The 18394-nt window shown below is 45.9% G+C and overlaps 2 protein-coding genes across 2 annotated transcripts; both read right to left on the bottom strand.

The window, feature by feature from the left end:
- Window positions 1–354: 354 nt before the first annotated feature.
- Window positions 355–3361, bottom strand: LOC308381254 (glutathione S-transferase A-like). The gene is made up of 6 exons (XM_080858788.1): window positions 3150–3361; window positions 2754–2819; window positions 2490–2595; window positions 2169–2287; window positions 1480–1562; window positions 355–520 (listed from the first exon to the last, which is right to left on the bottom strand). The coding sequence occupies exons 1-6, from the start codon at window positions 3315–3317 to the stop codon at window positions 388–390; spliced, it is 675 nt and encodes a 224-aa protein (XP_080714914.1). The 5' UTR covers window positions 3318–3361; the 3' UTR covers window positions 355–387.
- Window positions 3362–4803: 1442 nt separating this feature from the next.
- Window positions 4804–18043, bottom strand: LOC308381246 (glutathione S-transferase theta-1-like). The gene is made up of 5 exons (XM_080858779.1): window positions 17862–18043; window positions 17388–17475; window positions 14214–14364; window positions 12830–13006; window positions 4804–5166 (listed from the first exon to the last, which is right to left on the bottom strand). Exons 1-5 carry the CDS (start codon window positions 17971–17973, stop codon window positions 4969–4971), a joined length of 726 nt encoding a protein of 241 aa, XP_080714905.1. The 5' UTR covers window positions 17974–18043; the 3' UTR covers window positions 4804–4968.
- Window positions 18044–18394: the final 351 nt, after the last annotated feature.

Below are 18394 nucleotides of genomic sequence, written 5' to 3'. Positions count from 1 at the left end.
TGCACTTTTCTATTTCTTATGCAAAATAGTAATTATTGTTACACTAGTTCTCTATTGCTCGTAGCTTGATTGTTCTCTCCTTTGTACATCGCTTTGGATAAAAGCGTCTGCTAAATGTTAATGCATTAGACTATCTTGGTCCCAGAATGCCAAGGCTGCTTCATCTAAATGGAGGAACACACGATTTACCATTCGTTAACATTTTAAGTCATGACTTGATCACTTCCTTATCAAAGAGCATTACAAATGAGAGACGAAACATAGTCCTGGTGACTTAACTTCCCTCTAGTGTTCATTCCAGCACTACATCTTATCCTTAGACTATCTTGGTCCCACGATGCCAAGGCTGCTTGCTCTAAAGGGAGGAACACACGGAGCCTAGGCAGCTCACACGTCCTTCAGGGGATCCTTCAATGGGGGGTCCTGCATCCAAAGTGTAGGCCAGGTGGCCTTGATGCTGGGGCGGTCCTTCAGAAATTCATTGTACACAGCAAGTTTGGGATACTTCTTCTGACTCAATCTGTATGGAAAGACAAAACACATGTGTTGCTTTCAGATGGTGCCCCATCCAGCTAACATACTGCCCCATCCAGCAAAACATACTGCCCCATCCAGCTAACATACTGTCCCATCCAGCTAACATACTGCCCCATCCAGCTAACATACTGCCCCTTCCAGCTAACATACTGCCCCATCCAGCTAACATACTGCCCCATCCAGCTAACATACTGTCCCTGTGAAGAAGTTTATTCATGCGTCTATATGTTTGGCATTACGGGTCTACATTCATTCCTAAAGTGCACAAGTGTATTATTATATAATACTATCACTTTGTATTGTGATGTAATATGTATATGAAATGTATATGAAATAATGTTACTATTGTTTTTTACACAGTTCTACATTTACATTTAGTCATTTAGCAGACGCTTTTGTCCAAAGCGACGTACAAGGGAGAGAACAGTCAAGCTAAGAGCAATAAAACCTGGTGTAACAATAAATATTACTTTTTTTTTAAGAAATAGAAAAGGACATTGAAAGAAAAAGACTGTACCTGCTTAAGTGCAAGTTAAGCCAAGGTGCCAGTTAGGAAGGGAGGTGCTCTCTGAAAAGTTGGGTCTTCAAGAGCTTCTTGAAGGTAGAGAGGGACGCCCCTGCTCTGGTAGTGCTAGGCAGTTCGTTCCACCAACGTGGAACTACAAATGAGAATAGTCTGGATTGCCGTGCTTGCACAGGCGGCAGGGCCAGACGACACTCACTAGATGAGCGCAGCCTCCTGAACCAGCAAGCCCTCTGTAGGCAAGCATAAGTGACTTGAACTTAATGTGAGCAGCTACCGGCAGCCAGTGGAGCAGAAAGTATGGCCGCTTGCCTGTGTGGATACGCTGGTGTTTCTCTAGTGTACACCGGCGGTGGAAGCTGTCTTACACTGGGTGTAACATTTGCCCTTACAAGAGCATTAAGGTAAGTTCCTCTTACCCCAGAGGGAATGCAAGTGCCAAAGTGGGGAAAAACACAACATCAGCCATTGAGAAGTTTTTCCCAGCTATGTAGGGTCCAGTCTGCAAAGAACAGGGGAAAAGCATGATGAGCATAGGAGGCTTTATTGACAGACCACTACACAGTGCCTATGTAACAGAGTGCCTGCAGGCATTGCATTACAAGCATAGTCTAATGCAGTGGTTCTTAACCTTATTGGAGGTTCACCGAAACCCTTCGTTATTTGATAAATAAAATATGATTTCTTCAAACGTAGGTATGTATAAAAACGGCCCGACATTGCTAGTGTGAACCGGGCTATACTGTGTGTGTCTTGACCCCTGCCGAACCCCTGAGAGTGACTCAACGAACCCCTGTGGTTCGATCGAACCCAGGTTAAGAACCACTGGTCTAGTCTAATACAATACACTTTTTTGTTTAAAAAGTTTTCTAGCTGTCTGTTCTGTATGCACACTCGCTCTGTAAACGGGATACAAACAAAGTGGCTTGGACTGAGCCTTAAACTATTCCAGCCAATCAACATGTGGCTCCAGGAGAAGATTTAAAGGTCGGAGTGTGATTTGATTGAGCTGTTGAGCTCAAATCTCAACAACCTTTCGCCGGAATCGATGACTACATCTTTAAGGTAAGGAGACCACTTTTAGCAGCTAAGTGACTAGGCTGAGTACCTTCTCCAAGTAGCCCTCCCACAGCTGAAACTCAGTTGTCGCCGCCTCCTTGTTCCTTTTCTCCGTTGCCTCGTGTTTTTCCTCCTCAGGGACGCGAAAAGTGTACGTCAAAACATCGACTGCAAGACAAAAAAAAAATCACATAATTATCCACAGAATATGACTGCCAAAAATATAATCATCATCATCATCATCGCCCTCACTATCAATTTCATCATCATCCACATCTGATCATATTTCATTGCTGTCTGTGACCTGATGCTCTAACAAAAACCAGAATACATCTTAATAGGAGAACACAAATATCCTGTTTCTGCTCACTCATTTTCTGCTGCGCATTTGGGGCCTCCAACGTGCGCTGGTACACCAGAGCTTGTTCTGCCTGATCACTGGGGATCAGTGGGTTTCCCTGGGACTTGAACTGGTTCTGCATGACCACAGACACGCAAAGCATGTTCATCATATCAGTAGCCTACATCAAGCATTGCAATATACGCACTAGTTGACTGGTGAGATTGAGGACTTTATATCTAAGTAAAAAAATAAATAAAGTTAATTTGTGTTTATTGTGGCCATGCAGTTTACCTCCAGGTACATGCAGGCTGCAACTGAATCATTTATCACATTGGTCCCATGGCGAAACGCAGGAAGCTGTGAAAACATAACAGTTAATACATGACTTGGCATGATTTGATAAACGAAAGTGTCTTGCGTTAGGTTCATGCGTCTACAGCTCAATTCAGTTTGAACTGGCGAGGGACATTCATGACATTATGTTTGCAAGCGACATAGCTACATACCTTTTTTTCACGTAACGTTCAACAAATACTTGTAGAATAATAAGCTACCGATTATGCCTTCCACACATGGCCAGTTTTTTAACAGTATGCGGAACTTAAGAGACCACGTTCATGTTACGCAACAAACACTGTAGTGCAACTGCGACCAGATTTGTTTCCAGAGTTAGGTGCAAGCATTTACCTGTCCCCTCGGGTTGATGTCGAGGACTTCCTTGGCTTTGTGTTCTCCCTTAACAAAAGACAACTCCTTGTGTTGATAGCCTTGCAGGTTTTTCTCCTCAAGCGCAATCATGACTCGCCAGCATGGAGGTGAGCCAGATCCCCACAGAAGGAACATATCCTTGGCCATGATTTCACAGCTTCAACTAGTTGCCGTGCAGTTAATATTGTGTCTGCGTAGCCTACGGTTTGAATCAAGCACTCAGTATATTTCCCACAGGAATTATATATCGTTTCATATATCGTTGTACGTGAGCACGCCCCCTTGTTTGAGGGCTGAGTGTCGGAATGCTAAAAGAATCATGCCAAACGGGTGAAGGGGAACAGTGAGTTGGTCAGCCGGAGAGGCGGGGGCGGAGCTTGCCTTTCCAACCGATGGGAGACAACAAGAATCAGTGGAAGTGTGAGTTTTCTTTTCAAATCAAAGGAACTTTGCGGGCCGGATAAAATCGCTTGGGGGCCCGGAATTGGCCCCCCGGGCGTGAGTTTGAGACCCCTGCCTTAGACTGACTAAATATGAAAAATGCTCAAGGAAGCAAAATTTCACTAAGATGTCCAATACAGTACAAATATGTGTGCTTAATGCACAGAGGCAGTGTTTTAACCAGCTATTTTGTGTAGAATTAAAGAAAATTCTATGTTTGATGTTTTTTTCTTAACAAAGTTCAGGAGAAGCCGTTGTGAATGATTGACAGCTGTCACTCACCCTGCTTCATTCTAGGATATTTAAACTCACCATTCCTGTCCAATATTCTACACACTCCAGGGTGTTGCAAAGCATCCCACCTTCTCCCTATTGTTCTCCATGTCAGTTTTAAAATCAAAGGAACTTTGCGGGCCGGATAAAATCGCTAGAATTAAAGAAAATTCTACATTTGATGTTTTTTTCTTAACAAAGTTCAGGAGAAGCCGTTGTGAATGATTGACAGCTGTCACTCACCCTGCTTCATTCTAGGATATTTAAACTCACCATTCCTGTCCAATAATCTACACACTCCAGGGTGTTGCAAAGCATCCCACCTTCTCCCTATTCTTCTCCGTGTCAGTGGTAACTTTAATCTCACATGACCTTACCCTAGGCCTTGATACTTGATTGTTGACAAGCACACTAGTTCCTCTTCCTCTTAAGCAGACTAGTTCCTCTTATTTAACACTTTTTAGAGTCTGCTTGGAGGGGGACTTTCTCTGTAAAAAAAATAGCTTAACATGTCTCAATGTTCCAATATAGCGATCAGTGCATGTAATTTATCATATTAATAAAATAACATTAACATTGAAACATTGATTCAGATATGATTGGACAATTATAACGCATTTGTATCTCCATTCTCTATTTGGTGGCTAAGCCCAGTTTAAAATGGTTTAAGTATCCATCCATTTCCAAGGAAGGAAACCATTATAAACTGATTACATTCCAGCTCAAGACGCTGGAAACCGGAAAAGAAGGCTGGCCAAACAAAATGTTCCCTGGGTGATAACGTTCAGCTAACAATACTCAACTGAATTTGGAAAATGCTTTAAATGCTACAGACATCCATTTTGGAACTAAACCAGTAAGCCTTGTGAGAATATCTTTTAAAACAGCTGCTCACGCAAACTCATAATCAAAACTGGTTTAATGTAGTTGTTTGTTAACAGACACATTTACAACATTTTGAGATTTCAGAACAATTACATCAGAAAGCAGGCTACAAGCCATAATGAACAACTCCGATAAACATGCTTTGCTTAAGTAAAATCACAAATGATGAATGTTCCCTTGTTTTGTTGTAGTGTCAGTTTCAGAAAAACATCTTTTGAATCCTGGGCCTGAACGCCTGCATCTTGCTGCTGTCCAGGGTCTTGACCACCTCAATGGCGCCCATGATGCCCTGATGGGCCTCGTCAAACAGCTCGGGCCCGATCTCCTGCCGTACTCGGTCCCTCCAGGCACTGAGCTTGGGCCTTCCCTCGAACACATCCACACCAGCACCTACAGGCTACAGAGCGGCACACACACACACACGCACACACACACACACACACACACACACACACACACACACACACACACACACACACACACACACACACACACACACACACACACACACATAAACACACACAGAATTAGAGAGGCAGATCACAGGGGACAAGACTGCTGCCCCTCAAGTGCCCCGGGCTCAACTAGCGAGTCATGCTAGTGCCCCCTCAGCCCAGCCCAAGTGTTTATCTAATGTACGTCTTTCAAATAGAATGAACTAGTTCAAAGTTCAAAGTACTTTGTTTGTCAATGCCACAAAGACAACGAGACAGTAGAAGCAGCAACAGACTTCTAACACAGCTAAATAATAATAAATAACAATTGATAAATAGATTCATAAATATCATACAAAAAAAATAATAATAAAAAAAGCAATATATCTCCATATTAAGGTGCATCAAGTGTTAGAGTGCAGTCCGTGGGGGGGGTAGTTAATAGGACTTATTCTAATCAATGGAACAAAGTTAAAAAAGAAGAGAGAAGAAGTGCACCAGAAGTGTGAGAGTGTTAGAGTTGCTCATCTGTGTCTTCCCTGACCTGTAAGATGCCTGTATACATCCTCAAAAAGACTAAGGCCGAATCTCGATTCTTCCCCTTGCCCCTTTTGCTTTGTCTTGTCTTTGTCTTAACCCTAGCACTTGCAAGTGTAAGGGCCAAGGGCTGAAAACTTTCCCCTATGAAATGAGACGCCACTCGGTTTCGGGTACGTCACTTGGCGTCGCTGGATAATACAGGATGGTACATGTAAAGCACAGGTCGATGTCTTCAAACAAGTGCTGTCATTCACAGATATCAAACGGAGTTCGCGGATAAGTTATCTGTAGGCATGCGTGACTGTATGAGCTATGAAACTAGCGATTTAAAAAAAGTTTCAATTATGGTTGCAAATATATATACGACTGTATAGAGCACAAAACCAGACTGTCGTAATTGTTTTGTGGACGGTACATGTAAAGCACGGATCGATGTCTCCAAAGCAAGTGCTGTCATTCACAGATATCAAACGTAATTCGTGGATAATAAAGTTATCTATTCTGTACAAATGCATGGAGTCAGGCTAGTCCTAGCAAGCTACCATATAATCCAATGAAGTGGTGGCATACGTGCTAATTGTAACCTAAAACTACCGTTTGAAAGCTTCAGTTAAGACCTACAATACTATGCATAGTTCGTGTAGCACATTTCAGATCAAACCGAGTCATTATAAACATATAAAAAGTTGTGTAGATAGCTTTATTCATGTAAAATATTCCTCGCTTCAAGCAGCCATTTTAAAAAAAAAAAAATCCCGAGCTGGTTCCTTGTCGTAGTAACCTACGACAGTACAGATGGGACGTGACATCGTCACGGCTCCAATTCGAATACACTATTCATTCACGCCGGAAGGCTGAAATATGTCAATCATCTCCTGAGCCCGCCCCCTCAGGAGCGCATATAAAAGGCAGCGCTTGACATATGATCACCCTCTTTTCCAATTTCGACGTTAGGTATCCGTACCTAACCTCACTCTTCGTTACGCTCGAAAATTTTGCTACTTGCTAATTTATCCTCGTGTGCTTAAAACTCTTTGTAGCCGGTGAGTTGGGTTTTCCCTTTCACTAGCTCTGGGTGCAACGAGTTTATTGGCTTGTTTTATTCTGCTATTCTGTCGAGTCGCTGTATTGTAACGTGTTACTAGCCAGTCGCTGACTAGCTTGCTAATCACCTGCTAAGTGCTTGTTACTTACTTCACTCGCACTAATTCTGTTTTCTACAGTTATGTCCTCCAAACAGGTGTACCCGGACTGCGGGCACGCCAGAGAGAAGGGGGACCGTCACCGCATGTGCCTTCGCTGCCTGGGCAAGGACCACGCAGCTGCTGCCCTTGGTGAAGACGACCCCGCGTGTGAACTCTGTGCCAAAATGGATTTGGCCAGAGTCAGGAAGCGCCATGCGCTCTGGCAACGCAGCGGCTCTGGTGCGAGTACTCCAGCGCCGACTGGGGGGGCTCCCCCACTCGGCCCTCGTGCTCCGTCGGCTTCCAGCAGCGTAGTGTGTGGCAACCGCCCTCGTGCCGTTGCCTCATCCGCTAGCCCTTCCCACTCGCCCATACCTCCCCTCGCCCCACGGGTGGCCGAGGACCGCGAGGCGGTGGAACTGCCCTCCTGCTTCGAGGAGTTGCCTGCCCTCGAGCTGGATTTCGGACTGGACACCGAGAGCCTGCCCGAACTCGAGGAGCTCTCGGATGAGAGCGAGGAGATGGACGTGACCGAGCAGCTGCCCGTCACCTCCAGGACCCTGGGCCAACAACTGCACGAGGTGGCGCTGAGGGCTGCGACCTACCTCGGTCTCCCTCTCCCGTCACCTCCCGTCGGGCAGCCTTCCCTGCTGGACGGCGAGTTCTACGGCGGCCCTCCAGCCTCAGCTCCCAGCCCCCTCCCCTTCTTCGCGGAGGTGCACAGAGAGCACACAGCGACCTGGGCCACACCCTATTCTGGACGGGCTCCGGTCCCAGGCTTCGCCGCCTACCTCCACCTCGACCAGGCAAAGGAGAGCGGCTACCTCTCCGTCCCTCAGGTAGAAGACGCGGTGGCTGCATACCTCTCGCCCTCTGCTCCCACAGCGCGTCTCGGCCAAAAGCCCACCCTGCCGTCCCGGGTTTCCCGTCACCAGGCTTCGTTGGCTGAGAAGGCGTACCTGGCGGCTGGGCAAGCCGCCTGCTCCACCAACACCTCTGCTCTCCTGCAGCGCTATCAAGCAAGGCTGCTTACTGAGCTAGCCGCGTCGTTGGGAGGCGAACACCAGGTGGTATCCGAGCTGCGCCGGGCTACCGACCTCTCTCTCCGCCTTACCCGCTGCACAGCGCAGGCACACGGGAGAGTCATGGGCGCCTCTGTCGCGACTCTTCGCTCGCTCTGGCTGTCTCTGGCGAGGCTCAGCGACAAAGAAAAGGCTCCTCTCCTAGACTCGCCACTCACCACCGACGGGATCTTCGGTGAGTCCGTGGAAACGATGGCCGCCCAGTTTGAGGCAGATAAGAAGAGCAGCGAGGCTTTCCGAGCCTGGATGCCACGCTCTACCTCTGACCAACACTCTTCTGATCAGGCGACACCAGCCACGGGGTCCAAGCGCAGCGGCTTCCGCTCACCAGCGCCTCCACCAGCTAAGGTGCAGGCTCGCCGTGGATGGCACAGACACCCCTTCCGTCTCCCGGAGCAGCCCGACTCGCATCAGCCTGCTCCACGCCAGACGCAGAGCGCACCCCACGCCCCACACCAGAAGGCTGCCAAGCGTGGGAAAGGTCGCGGATTCTCTCCAGCCTCCTGATCCAAAGCTGAAGTAGAGGAGAGGGGGAGAGGTGGAATCCTCACCACCAGGGAAATTGGCCCTATACTCGCATGCAAAACTCATGCCAGCAACGGTTTGTCATGTTACACCAACACAAAATATCTCTGTCCCAGCTGTCCCTTTAGGCACAGCGCTTCGACATATAAATGTAACTCCCCCCGCAGTGTCCCCACTGCACATCACACATTTTTTATTCAAACTGAGGGGGCAACCCCAGATCTCGTCCCCCTCCTCAGTCGGAGCGGGCACAGATCTAGACTTAATCAGATTGAATATGAGCGAGCTAGTGCTCGACCTATTGTTTCTCTCTCGGCCCAACCTGCACGGTTGTGTGGAGAGCTGGCGCGCATGCGCAGTGTCACCCTGGGTTCTAAAAACCATTTCAGTGGGTTATACGCTCCAGTTGGCCCGCCCCCCCCCCAAGGTTCAGGGGCGTAGTTCAAACGATAGTGCCACGGCATCAAGCGGTCTTCCTACAGGAGGAAATAGACTCCCTCCTGAGAAAAGGAGCTATTCAGTCTGTTCCGCTCGGAGACGAGAACAGGGGGTTTTTCAGTCGCTATTTTCTAGTTCCAAAAAAGGACGGAAAATATCGACCGATCTTAGACCTCCGTATTCTGAACAAAGCTCTCATGACGATGAATTTCAGAATGCTGACCCCTCGTCTATTGATTCAGTACATAAGATCAGGAGATTGGTTCACCTCCATCGATCTAAAAGACGCATACTTCCATATCCCGATCCACCCCAGACACCGACAGTTTCTGAGGTTTGCGTTCGGAGGGAAGGCATATCAGTTCTGCGCGCTGCCTTTCGGTCTAGCTCTGGCACCAAGGGTATTCACGAAATGCGTAGAAGCAGCCATCGCCCCTTTGCGGAGACAAGGCTTGCGTATTCACAATTACTTAGACGACTGGCTCATTTGCTCAAAGTCAAAAGAAGCGGCGTTGCAGGAGTGCCATCTAGTGGTGTTGCACCTACATCGTCTGGGCTTCGTGGTGAACAGAGACAAAAGCGTCTTAATTCCCAGTCAGTTCAAACTGAAAAAGAAAGTCTCATCCCTTCTTTGCCAAAGACTAATGGGGATGATGGCTTCGGCCGCTATAGCGTTACCTCTCGGAATGCTACACGCACGGCCCTTCCAATCGTGGTACCTCTCTCTGAAACTCAGTCCCGCCAGGAACAGTTACGAGAGAGTGACAGTAGATGCCAGGTGCCTGAAAGCACTGGCGATCTGGAGAACGCCACACTTCCTCACGGCGGCAGCGCCGATGGGCATAGTGACACGTCGCTTAGTGATAACCACAGACGCTTCCACGACAGGGTGGGGAGCGATCTGCGAGGGGAAATCAGTGAACGGCCTCTGGTCTGCGACGGAGGCCGAGTCACACATAAATGTCTTAGAACTCAAGACGATTTTCCTGGCGCTGCAGCACCTTCTGCCCAGGTTAAACGGTCAGCACGTACTAGTCAGGACAGACAACACGTCAGCGATCGCCTATATCAATCGCCAAGGGGGTGTTCGGTCGCCGACTCTGCATCACCTGGCAACCCGCCTGCTCATGTGGGCGGCAACTCGCATCAGTTCCCTCAGAGCAGTTCATGTTCCGGGCCACCTCAACTGGGGCGCGGACTTGTTGTCGAGGGGCAATCCACGGGCGGCAGACTGGTGTCTGCACCCTCAAGTGATCGAACAGATCTGGCTGCGTTTTCACAGGGCTCAGGTGGACCTGTTTGCCAACAGGGAAAACACCTGCTGCCCTCTCTGGTTCTCGCTGGGGGGAGACAACCCCCCATTAGGTGTGGACGCGCTGGGCCACCAATGGCCGAACAGGCGTCTTTACGTTTTTCCCCCGATCCCTCTCCTTCAGCAGGTGCTGAGCAGGATAATGGACGAGGGCAGAGAATTAATATTAGTAGCTCCCCATTGGCCCAATCGACCATGGTGCGCAGATCTCTACAGGATGTCAGTGCGGCCTCCCTGGGTGCTACCTCTACGGAGGGATCTCCTGACGCAGGCGCACGGCACGATATGGCATCCACGACCGGAGCTGTGGCGGCTCAGTGCCTGGCACCTGAAAGGAGCAGGCTCATAGCTTCGGGTCTGTCTGATGCAGTGGTGTCCACGATACAGAGTGCTCGGGCTCTGTCGACACGGTCCCTCTATACGCTGAAGTGGCGCAGGTTTGATCAATGGTGTGTCGCGCGTCAGTACGACTCCATCAACTGCGCTCTGAGCGTCATTTTAGAATTCCTGCAGCATTTATTTGACGAGGGGAAGGCTGCTTCCACTCTCAAAGTTTACCTGGCGGCTATTTCAGCCTGTCATGCAGGCATCAATGGTAAAACCCCAGGTAATCACCCTTTAACGTCACGCTTTATGGCTGGCGTGAGGCGTCTCAGAGTGCCTGATAGGCACTTGGTGCCCTCATGGGATCTACTGGTGGTTTTACGCGCTCTTACAGGGCCTCCGTTCGAGCCCCTTGAGGAGGTAGACATGAAATTTGTCTCTTTTAAAACTGCGCTTTTACTGGCCCTTGTGTCAGCCAAGCGCGTGGGCGATTTGCGCGCTCTGTCAGTCAGCGCATCTTGCCTTCAGTTCGCGATCGCGGGTGATAAAGTGGTTATGCGACCTAATGCTGCCTACACACCCAAGGTGGTTTCAACTCCTTTTCGCAACCAAGTAATTGAATTGGCAGTGTTTTCACCTCCTCCTTTCGCTTCAGCGGTTGAGGAGCGCCTGAATAAACTATGCCCAGTGCGCGCTCTCCGATGTTATACGGAGCGCACGAGTGCTTTCAGAAAAACTGACCAGCTGTTTGTCTGCTTTGGCGCACAGGCAAGGGGCAGACCTCTTTCAAAACCGAGCCTTTCCCGTTGGATAGTGGAGGCTATCGTTTTGTCTTATAAGAGTTTATCCTTAGAGCCCCCAGTGAAGTTGCGTGCGCACTCCACTCGGGGAGTTGCTTCCTCCTGGGCCTTGTTGAAAGGCGTCTCAGTCGAGGAAATATGTAAGGCTGCGAGTTGGAATTCTCGCCACACCTTCATAAGATTCTATATGTTAGATGTGTCGACCCCCTCCTTCTTGCAGGGGGTCTTGCACGCTGAAAATTCAATAGCCCCACAGAGCCTGTGAATGGTTTCTTAAATATGAACGGGTGTCAGTCCTTTTCATGGTTAAATGCTGACATTCCGGTATATGGGGATATCGTGTAGACATACGATTGGAAGTCGTTGTAGTCTACATGGAATGGTTATTAAAGATATATACTACGTGTTCATTAGCTTTTGTGGTCAAACGCAGATGAACCGTTAACCACCAGCTGCCGTGTGTGCCTCTTGGGAGGTCAGAAATACGAGGAGCTGGTCAAGGCTGATTGACACTGTATTTTTCACGCGTGAAGGGATACGGTCCCATCTGTACTGTCGTAGGTTACTACGACAAGGAACGTCTCGGTTACTTACGTAACCTCGGTTCCTTTAGTCGGAACCGTAGACAGTACAAAGTTTGCGTGTACAGTGTCCATTCTTCTTGGAGTGGGTGTGTTCTTATGTTACGCTCAAAATTGTCCAAGAGGGTGATCATATGTCAAGCGCTGCCTTTTATATGCGCTCCTGAGGGGGCGGGCTCAGGAGATGATTGACATATTTCAGCCTTCCGGCGTGAATGAATAGTGTATTCGAATTGGAGCCGTGACGATGTCACGTCCCATCTGTACTGTCTACGGTTCCGACTAAAGGAACCGAGGTTACGTAAGTAACCGAGACGTTTCGCTGTGTGCTCTGGGATAGCCCTTGGAGGAGCAAGGTAGCTCTCCGATCAGCTTAAAAACGAGGGCCATACACCACTTAATCTTACCCCTTAATCTTGATCAAATTGGGTATTGAGACACCACTAGCTCTCACATGAACGCGCAACTTCAAGGGTAAGGGGAAAGATAAGGAGTAAGGGGAAGTATTGAGATTGGGCCTAAATCTGTGTGTGTTATTCCATGTTCCATGCATAGGCAACACATGTCCTTTACAGTCCTTCCATATGCTGAGCAGGCAGAAGAGTGTGGTTAATGTGTGTTAATCTGTGAATGGGGGGGGCACTGTAGCTCACACAGTAGCCTCAACCACATTCGGGCTTGAAGCTCAAGGAGGTCACGGGTTCAATTCCAGCCCGATGCCATTTCTCTTGTCCACTCCCCACCTCTTCTCCCTCTCATTTCCTGTCCAACTCTGCACTAATCTATCCATAAAAGGCCAAAAATCTTAAAAAAAAACAAAAAACTGTGAATGGAGCTGACCTGGTAGACTTCCACTATAGCCACCAGATCGGCCAGAGATATGTGGTCCCCTGCGATGAACGGCCCATCCTGTAGGAACTTCTCCTCGAGCCACTTGAGGGACTCATCGAGGTCCTCTATGGCAGCGTCCCTCTTCTCCTGAGGCACCTCCCTGCCCATGATCTTAGGGATCAGCACCTGACAGCAACACAGTGACACATTAACTGACATTAACACAGTGGCATTAACACAGTGACACATTAACTGACATTAACACAGTGGCATTAACACAGTGACACATTAACTGACATTAACACAGTGGCATTGACACAGTGACACATTAACTGACATTATCTCCCTCTGGAACGAAATACTGTTTTCTGATTGGCTAATGGGGTGTACATTAAGTTCGTATAACCGGACACCTTGGACGTAGTCCCAGTAGAAAAGTTAAATCGCCGTTCCATATCAATGCTCTTGAATGGTTACCATTGACAACCAACGTAACGTTTTTTCTTCTTAAAAAAACGCACTACTTTCTCTAACGGGAGCACTAGGCTTCAAATCAAGAATTCATCAGGTTATTATGCATATTAAGTTTCCTAAAGATAACGGAAATTCGAAATATAATAATATATTATAAAAATAAAAACATTTTTGGATGTTGTAAACGGGAGATAAGCGGATAACGGCCTTCGAGCTGTACAGTTCTACAAAGATAACGGACTCCGCTGCAGTCGTGGTTCTTTGCCCCGCATCGTCCATTATCTTTGTAGAACTGTACAGCTCGTCGGCCGTTATCCCTTACTTAACACAGTGACATTAACACAGTGGCCATGTAAGTCATTCTATGGTTTGGAGTCTGATGTGATGAGTTACTAACTGATTGCTTAGGAGCTGTAATGAACAAAGTTGAAGTTGGGGGAAAAAAGAGGAGTTGTTTAATTTTTGCTCACTGAAAGACAAATGTAATTCCCGGATGTAAGACAACCACCCTCAGATATACAAAGGTGTAGTGATGTGATGTTTTTGTACAAGAAATCCTTTAGTAAATCAGGTAAAATCACAAAATGATTATATTATGCCAATCATGATGCATTGGACTGTTGTGTTTCACTCTGATAATGCAATAGTGAAGAAAACCACAATTGCATTAATGTATTTATCGGATACTAAACATTAACTACGAGGTCTGTGTTGTGGCTCTGTTTTTACAAAGTGTTCCATTCCCCAATACTTAAACGTTAGATCTATACAAAACAAGGTTGCATTGCTTCACATACAGTATTTACCATTAATGATGTGCGAGCTAGAATGATACTTTAATAGTGTTTGCTGGTGTCATAAACTTAGGCCATTGCCAATTCATGATGCAGAACATTAAGAGATCACAAATGTTACTTACTTTAACCCAGAACATTTTGGAGCCATGCATTCGTATCGACATGTGCTGCCATGACAGGTACTCGTTCACCCGCGCTCGCTTGTGCAAATCAGCAGGGTACCAGTAGTCTGGCGTTTTGAACTTCTCGACCATGTATATCATCATGGCAACGCTACAGACACAGTGGGGAAAAAAGAAGAATAAGAAGAATATTTTATCACACGGAAAACAGTGAACCAAGCAGCCGCCTTTAGCCAGTACAGTATACTAGTTACACTGCTCCGCCAGATCACTTAAGGCCCCTACTTGCTTCTGCGTTGGTGTTACGTTGTTGCGCAAAATTTACTCATAGCAATTCATGCTCCCTGAATGGTTGCGGGTGTTGCCGAGCAATTCACACCCAGAACAATAGGCTTGCGTGAAAAATGGCGCAAGTCTAGAAAAATCGCCCGACGCACACAAGACGTAAGAAGTCGCGCAAGGGGCACGCAAGGCTTACGCTTACGTGCATAAATCGGCCTTTAGCCAGTACACTAGTTACACTGCTCCGCCAGATCACTTACTGATGCCTACAGCCTGTACGTTACAACGATACAAGACAGCCCGAAGGTCACATTGGCAATAAAGCTTTTTAGTGGCAACAGTGGCAGCAGGACTTAACGAGTATATGTATGTTGCATTTGTTGTTCGAAAATATGTCTAAATATATGTTTGTAGGCCTATCTTTAAGATTTAATTATAACGGAATGTTAAAAAAGTGTTTCCCAATGTTTATGTACATTCTATGTATCTCATGTTTTGTAGGCAACCAATAAGCAATTGATGCACAATTTTGATATAATGTACGATAATGTAAGGGAAATGTTACCTTTAAATTATGCAGTGGTCTACTGTGGTCAAAATTACTTGCAGACAACTGGAGTGGTACTGCAGATTTATTCACGATACCGGGAGCATTGTTACAAGCATCACATGTTCATGAAATGTTCAACAACAAGCCCATCCATCTCTGGGCAACTCATCTATTATACCTAAAACCCCTCCCTTGGACTTTTTACACTGTGGCCACCTTGCTCCCCAAAGATAAGAATATTTACATAGGATCCCCTTACCTCCGAGCCCTGGGTGACTCTCTATACTCATAAAAACATTTCACAACAGGTCAGACAGAACACATGGCCAACTCAGTTACCAATTCAATTCAAGTTGTACTATGGAATACTATACTAACCTAATGAATTAAATGAGAAACATATACATTTTATCCTACACTACTACGTCAAAGCCACACACATCAGCCTTGTTTGAGTGTCTCACCGATCGGCGTAGACCACCTCTCTCGAAAGGCTCAGAGATTGCTGTAAATATGAGAGGGTTAAATTTAGGCATGAGCTACATGAGGCAATTATAAGCGATTTACGAGCTATAAATGGCTTAAACGCGATATAGGTGGGTTAAATTGACACATGTATCCTATTGTCTCTCTTCTGTTCTACATTTGCCTTCAGGCTACAAGTTACTGCCCCAAGAGATGCCAGTCATAACAGCACCTGCGGCACCAGATGGCTGCAGTGATGTCATACAGGTTATACTCTTCATATGTACAGTACTTTAATTCAGTGGTTCTCAACCTTTTTTGCTCCATGACCCAAATTTTTAGATACCAGTGCAGTTGCGACCCACAAATTAATAATCAGCAAGAATCATCAGGCCAATAATTGAACAATTGTATTATTATTTTATTATTATGATTACTACCACTACTTCTAGGCTTAATACTATACCACTGTTTTACCATTGAAAACACATGCAACTGTTTAAAAGTCAGGATCAGTTATGCAATCATGGACTTCTGAACTTCTTTGAACAAAAATGGACTTAAGCCATACATTTTCAACTTCTTAAGAAGAATCCATGGACTTACATGTTCACCTTTTTAGTCAGAGATGGACAAACATGTTCCACTTATCACAGGACTTATGTTGATTTTCTAAATGAGAAATCCTTACTTACATGCTCAACTTCTTAATGAGAAATGGACATGTTCAAATAGTAAATGAGATCCCTGAATGTTTTCCTGTCATCGAGACTGCCCCATCCGTTGTCACACCAACATACTTTGACCAGGAGAGCTGACTGAGTTAAAGTATGTGTCCATTGCAGAAAAAAAATCTATGCTGCCTGCAGTGGTAAATGTTGGCAAATCTGAATTAAATAAGAACTGCTCTTCAAAGTCATCATTCTGCACATACCGCACGTAAACCAAGAGAATGGCATGGCTAGCCACGTCTGTGGATTCATCGAGTTGTAAAGGCGATAAAGTCAAAAGCGCAGAGACGTTCAGTGATCTGCTGCTCAACATCATTTGACATGTCACATATCCTCACATGAACAGTGTCGTTTGTCATAGGGATTGTCTTTAAGTTCGCTGCTTCTTTTTCACCTATGAGTGCAGTGCACAAATCGATGGCAACTTCTGCAACCGTATGAGACGTTTTGCTCTGAGCTAGTCGGTAGGAGACCAGCTAGGATGCACGCAGTGCCTGCTCCTAAACAGCGATGATGGCACGTTCAAATGTTATTGTTTTTTTGGCTCATACGTTTAAAAAAGGCTTCCGGCTTTCAGTAGCCAGTATTTCGTTGCATAACACACACAACGGCGGGTGCTCACCGAAATACCGGGTCACAAGCCTGAAAAACTCCCTCTTTGGTTCTTCAGAAGAAGTCATATCTGAGCTGGTACTTGTTTTACACGAAGATACTCTGTTGACTTTTTGCCTACACTAGTCGCCTCTAGACATTCTCCGGTCATGTCAGAGCATATTATCGCGCAATACATGTTGATACATTTGAAATATCTTATATGCAAATTTGATTGGCTGAATGTTCGAACATGTTATTGTTAGATGGGCCTACGTGCAGAACCATTGCCGGCTTCTGTAGTTTAATGTCAGAACTGGGGACAGGGATTCCATAATGGACAGAGGGAGCATTGCTTGAAAAAAAAAGTTTTACATTTAGAATTCGTCTTGCGACCCTTTCAGAAACTCCGGCGACCCAAATTTGGGTCGCGACCCAAGGGTTGAGAACCACTGCTTTAATTTATGTTTACACTCTTATATCAGTGAGTCAGCTCAGATTGTTTCCCAGCCAATAGTAGAACTGGGGTGTATGTGACAGTGATGTTATCTGTACCTTTCAGCCAAGCAAAATTCTCCATCTCGCATTGCAGGTACTTTCCTCATCATATTGACTTTTCCAAAGTCCTCTCCATAGTGATCTCCTGCAAGGTTTGATAATATTTAAAGTATATATCTTACATATTACATAGTATATAACACTTTTCTCTGTTTCCGCACTTAATTTGTGTTTGCATGTAATGCCTGGTCATTAAATGCATAAAAACAACTCAAACAAAACACTATAGCATGCACAGAAGACACATAGACAACAGGAACAATGCACCTTTAGGTATATGTTAGTTTAGGTATATGTTTTTCCACAAAAAGTACTAATTGCACGTTTTACAAGAGTGCAGCTGTCTGCTTTCTATACTTTGGATTTTAAACAGCTTGGATTTTAAACAATGTGCCTCGCCAGACTGCAGTACTTTATTACAATGAAAAGTAAAGGAACGCCAAGTTCAATGCGTTACATAAGAATGTTTACCCTCCATGAGCGAAATCTTCTTGAAATCAAACGGGATGTTGTTTTTCTTGGCAAATATATACACTGAACGACATGGCTGCGAGAAAAGGTCCAAATATAATTCTAACGGCATTTTCACCGGCTGTAGTTCAACCACAGACGACTTCGCTTTGGTAACTCAGAAATGAACTATGTTCGACTAAATTAACTATGTGTGTCCATACCACACCTTTGAAGGGCTACAAGTTAACACCCACAAACTCGGACCAATGTTAAAGGCACAGTAGCCTTGTTTTATGTTAAACATACAAATTACACTTGAGTAACATAGACTTATGTAAAATAGAAAAACACCCAGTAGGCTACAACAAACGCCAACTATGTTATCCATATGATTTCAAGCACTTTATTTCAAGTGTTCTACCCTAGACACGTACGAGCTATCGATTTGAATCTACTAAGATTCAAAGAGTCTATCTCACGTAGACTTTTAAATCAATGAAACACTGTTTTGTCAATATAGCCAGAGGTATAGCTCATGGTTGTACCATGAC

Source organism: Sprattus sprattus (genome assembly GCF_963457725.1).
Source record: "Sprattus sprattus genome assembly, chromosome: 20".
Taxonomy (NCBI): Eukaryota; Metazoa; Chordata; class Actinopteri; order Clupeiformes; family Clupeidae; genus Sprattus; species Sprattus sprattus.
The sequence above is the reverse complement of the archived record's forward strand: the minus strand, read 5'-3'. Positions and strand labels throughout refer to the sequence as shown.

What these genes read in the sequence shown, in the direction of transcription:
- LOC308381254 (XM_080858788.1), bottom strand. Translation starts at nt 3,317, where the DNA reads ATGGCCAAGGATATGTTCCTTCTGTGGGGATCTGGCTCACCTCCATGC. An exon ending in ACATCAACCCGAGGGGACAG is followed by an intron (nt 2,820 to 3,149) that starts GTAAATGCTTGC and finishes ATGTTTTCACAG; the next exon opens with CTTCCTGCGTTTCGCCATGG. An exon ending in AAATGCGCAGCAGAAAATGA is followed by an intron (nt 2,288 to 2,489) that starts GTGAGCAGAAAC and finishes TTTGTCTTGCAG; the next exon opens with TCGATGTTTTGACGTACACT.
- LOC308381246 (XM_080858779.1), bottom strand. Translation starts at nt 17,973, where the DNA reads ATGCCGTTAGAATTATATTTGGACCTTTTCTCGCAGCCATGTCGTTCA. An exon ending in CCAAAATGTTCTGGGTTAAA is followed by an intron (nt 13,007 to 14,213) that starts GTAAGTAACATT and finishes TGTTGCTGTCAG; the next exon opens with GTGCTGATCCCTAAGATCAT. An exon ending in CTATAGTGGAAGTCTACCAG is followed by an intron (nt 5,167 to 12,829) that starts GTCAGCTCCATT and finishes GCCGCTCTGTAG; the next exon opens with CCTGTAGGTGCTGGTGTGGA.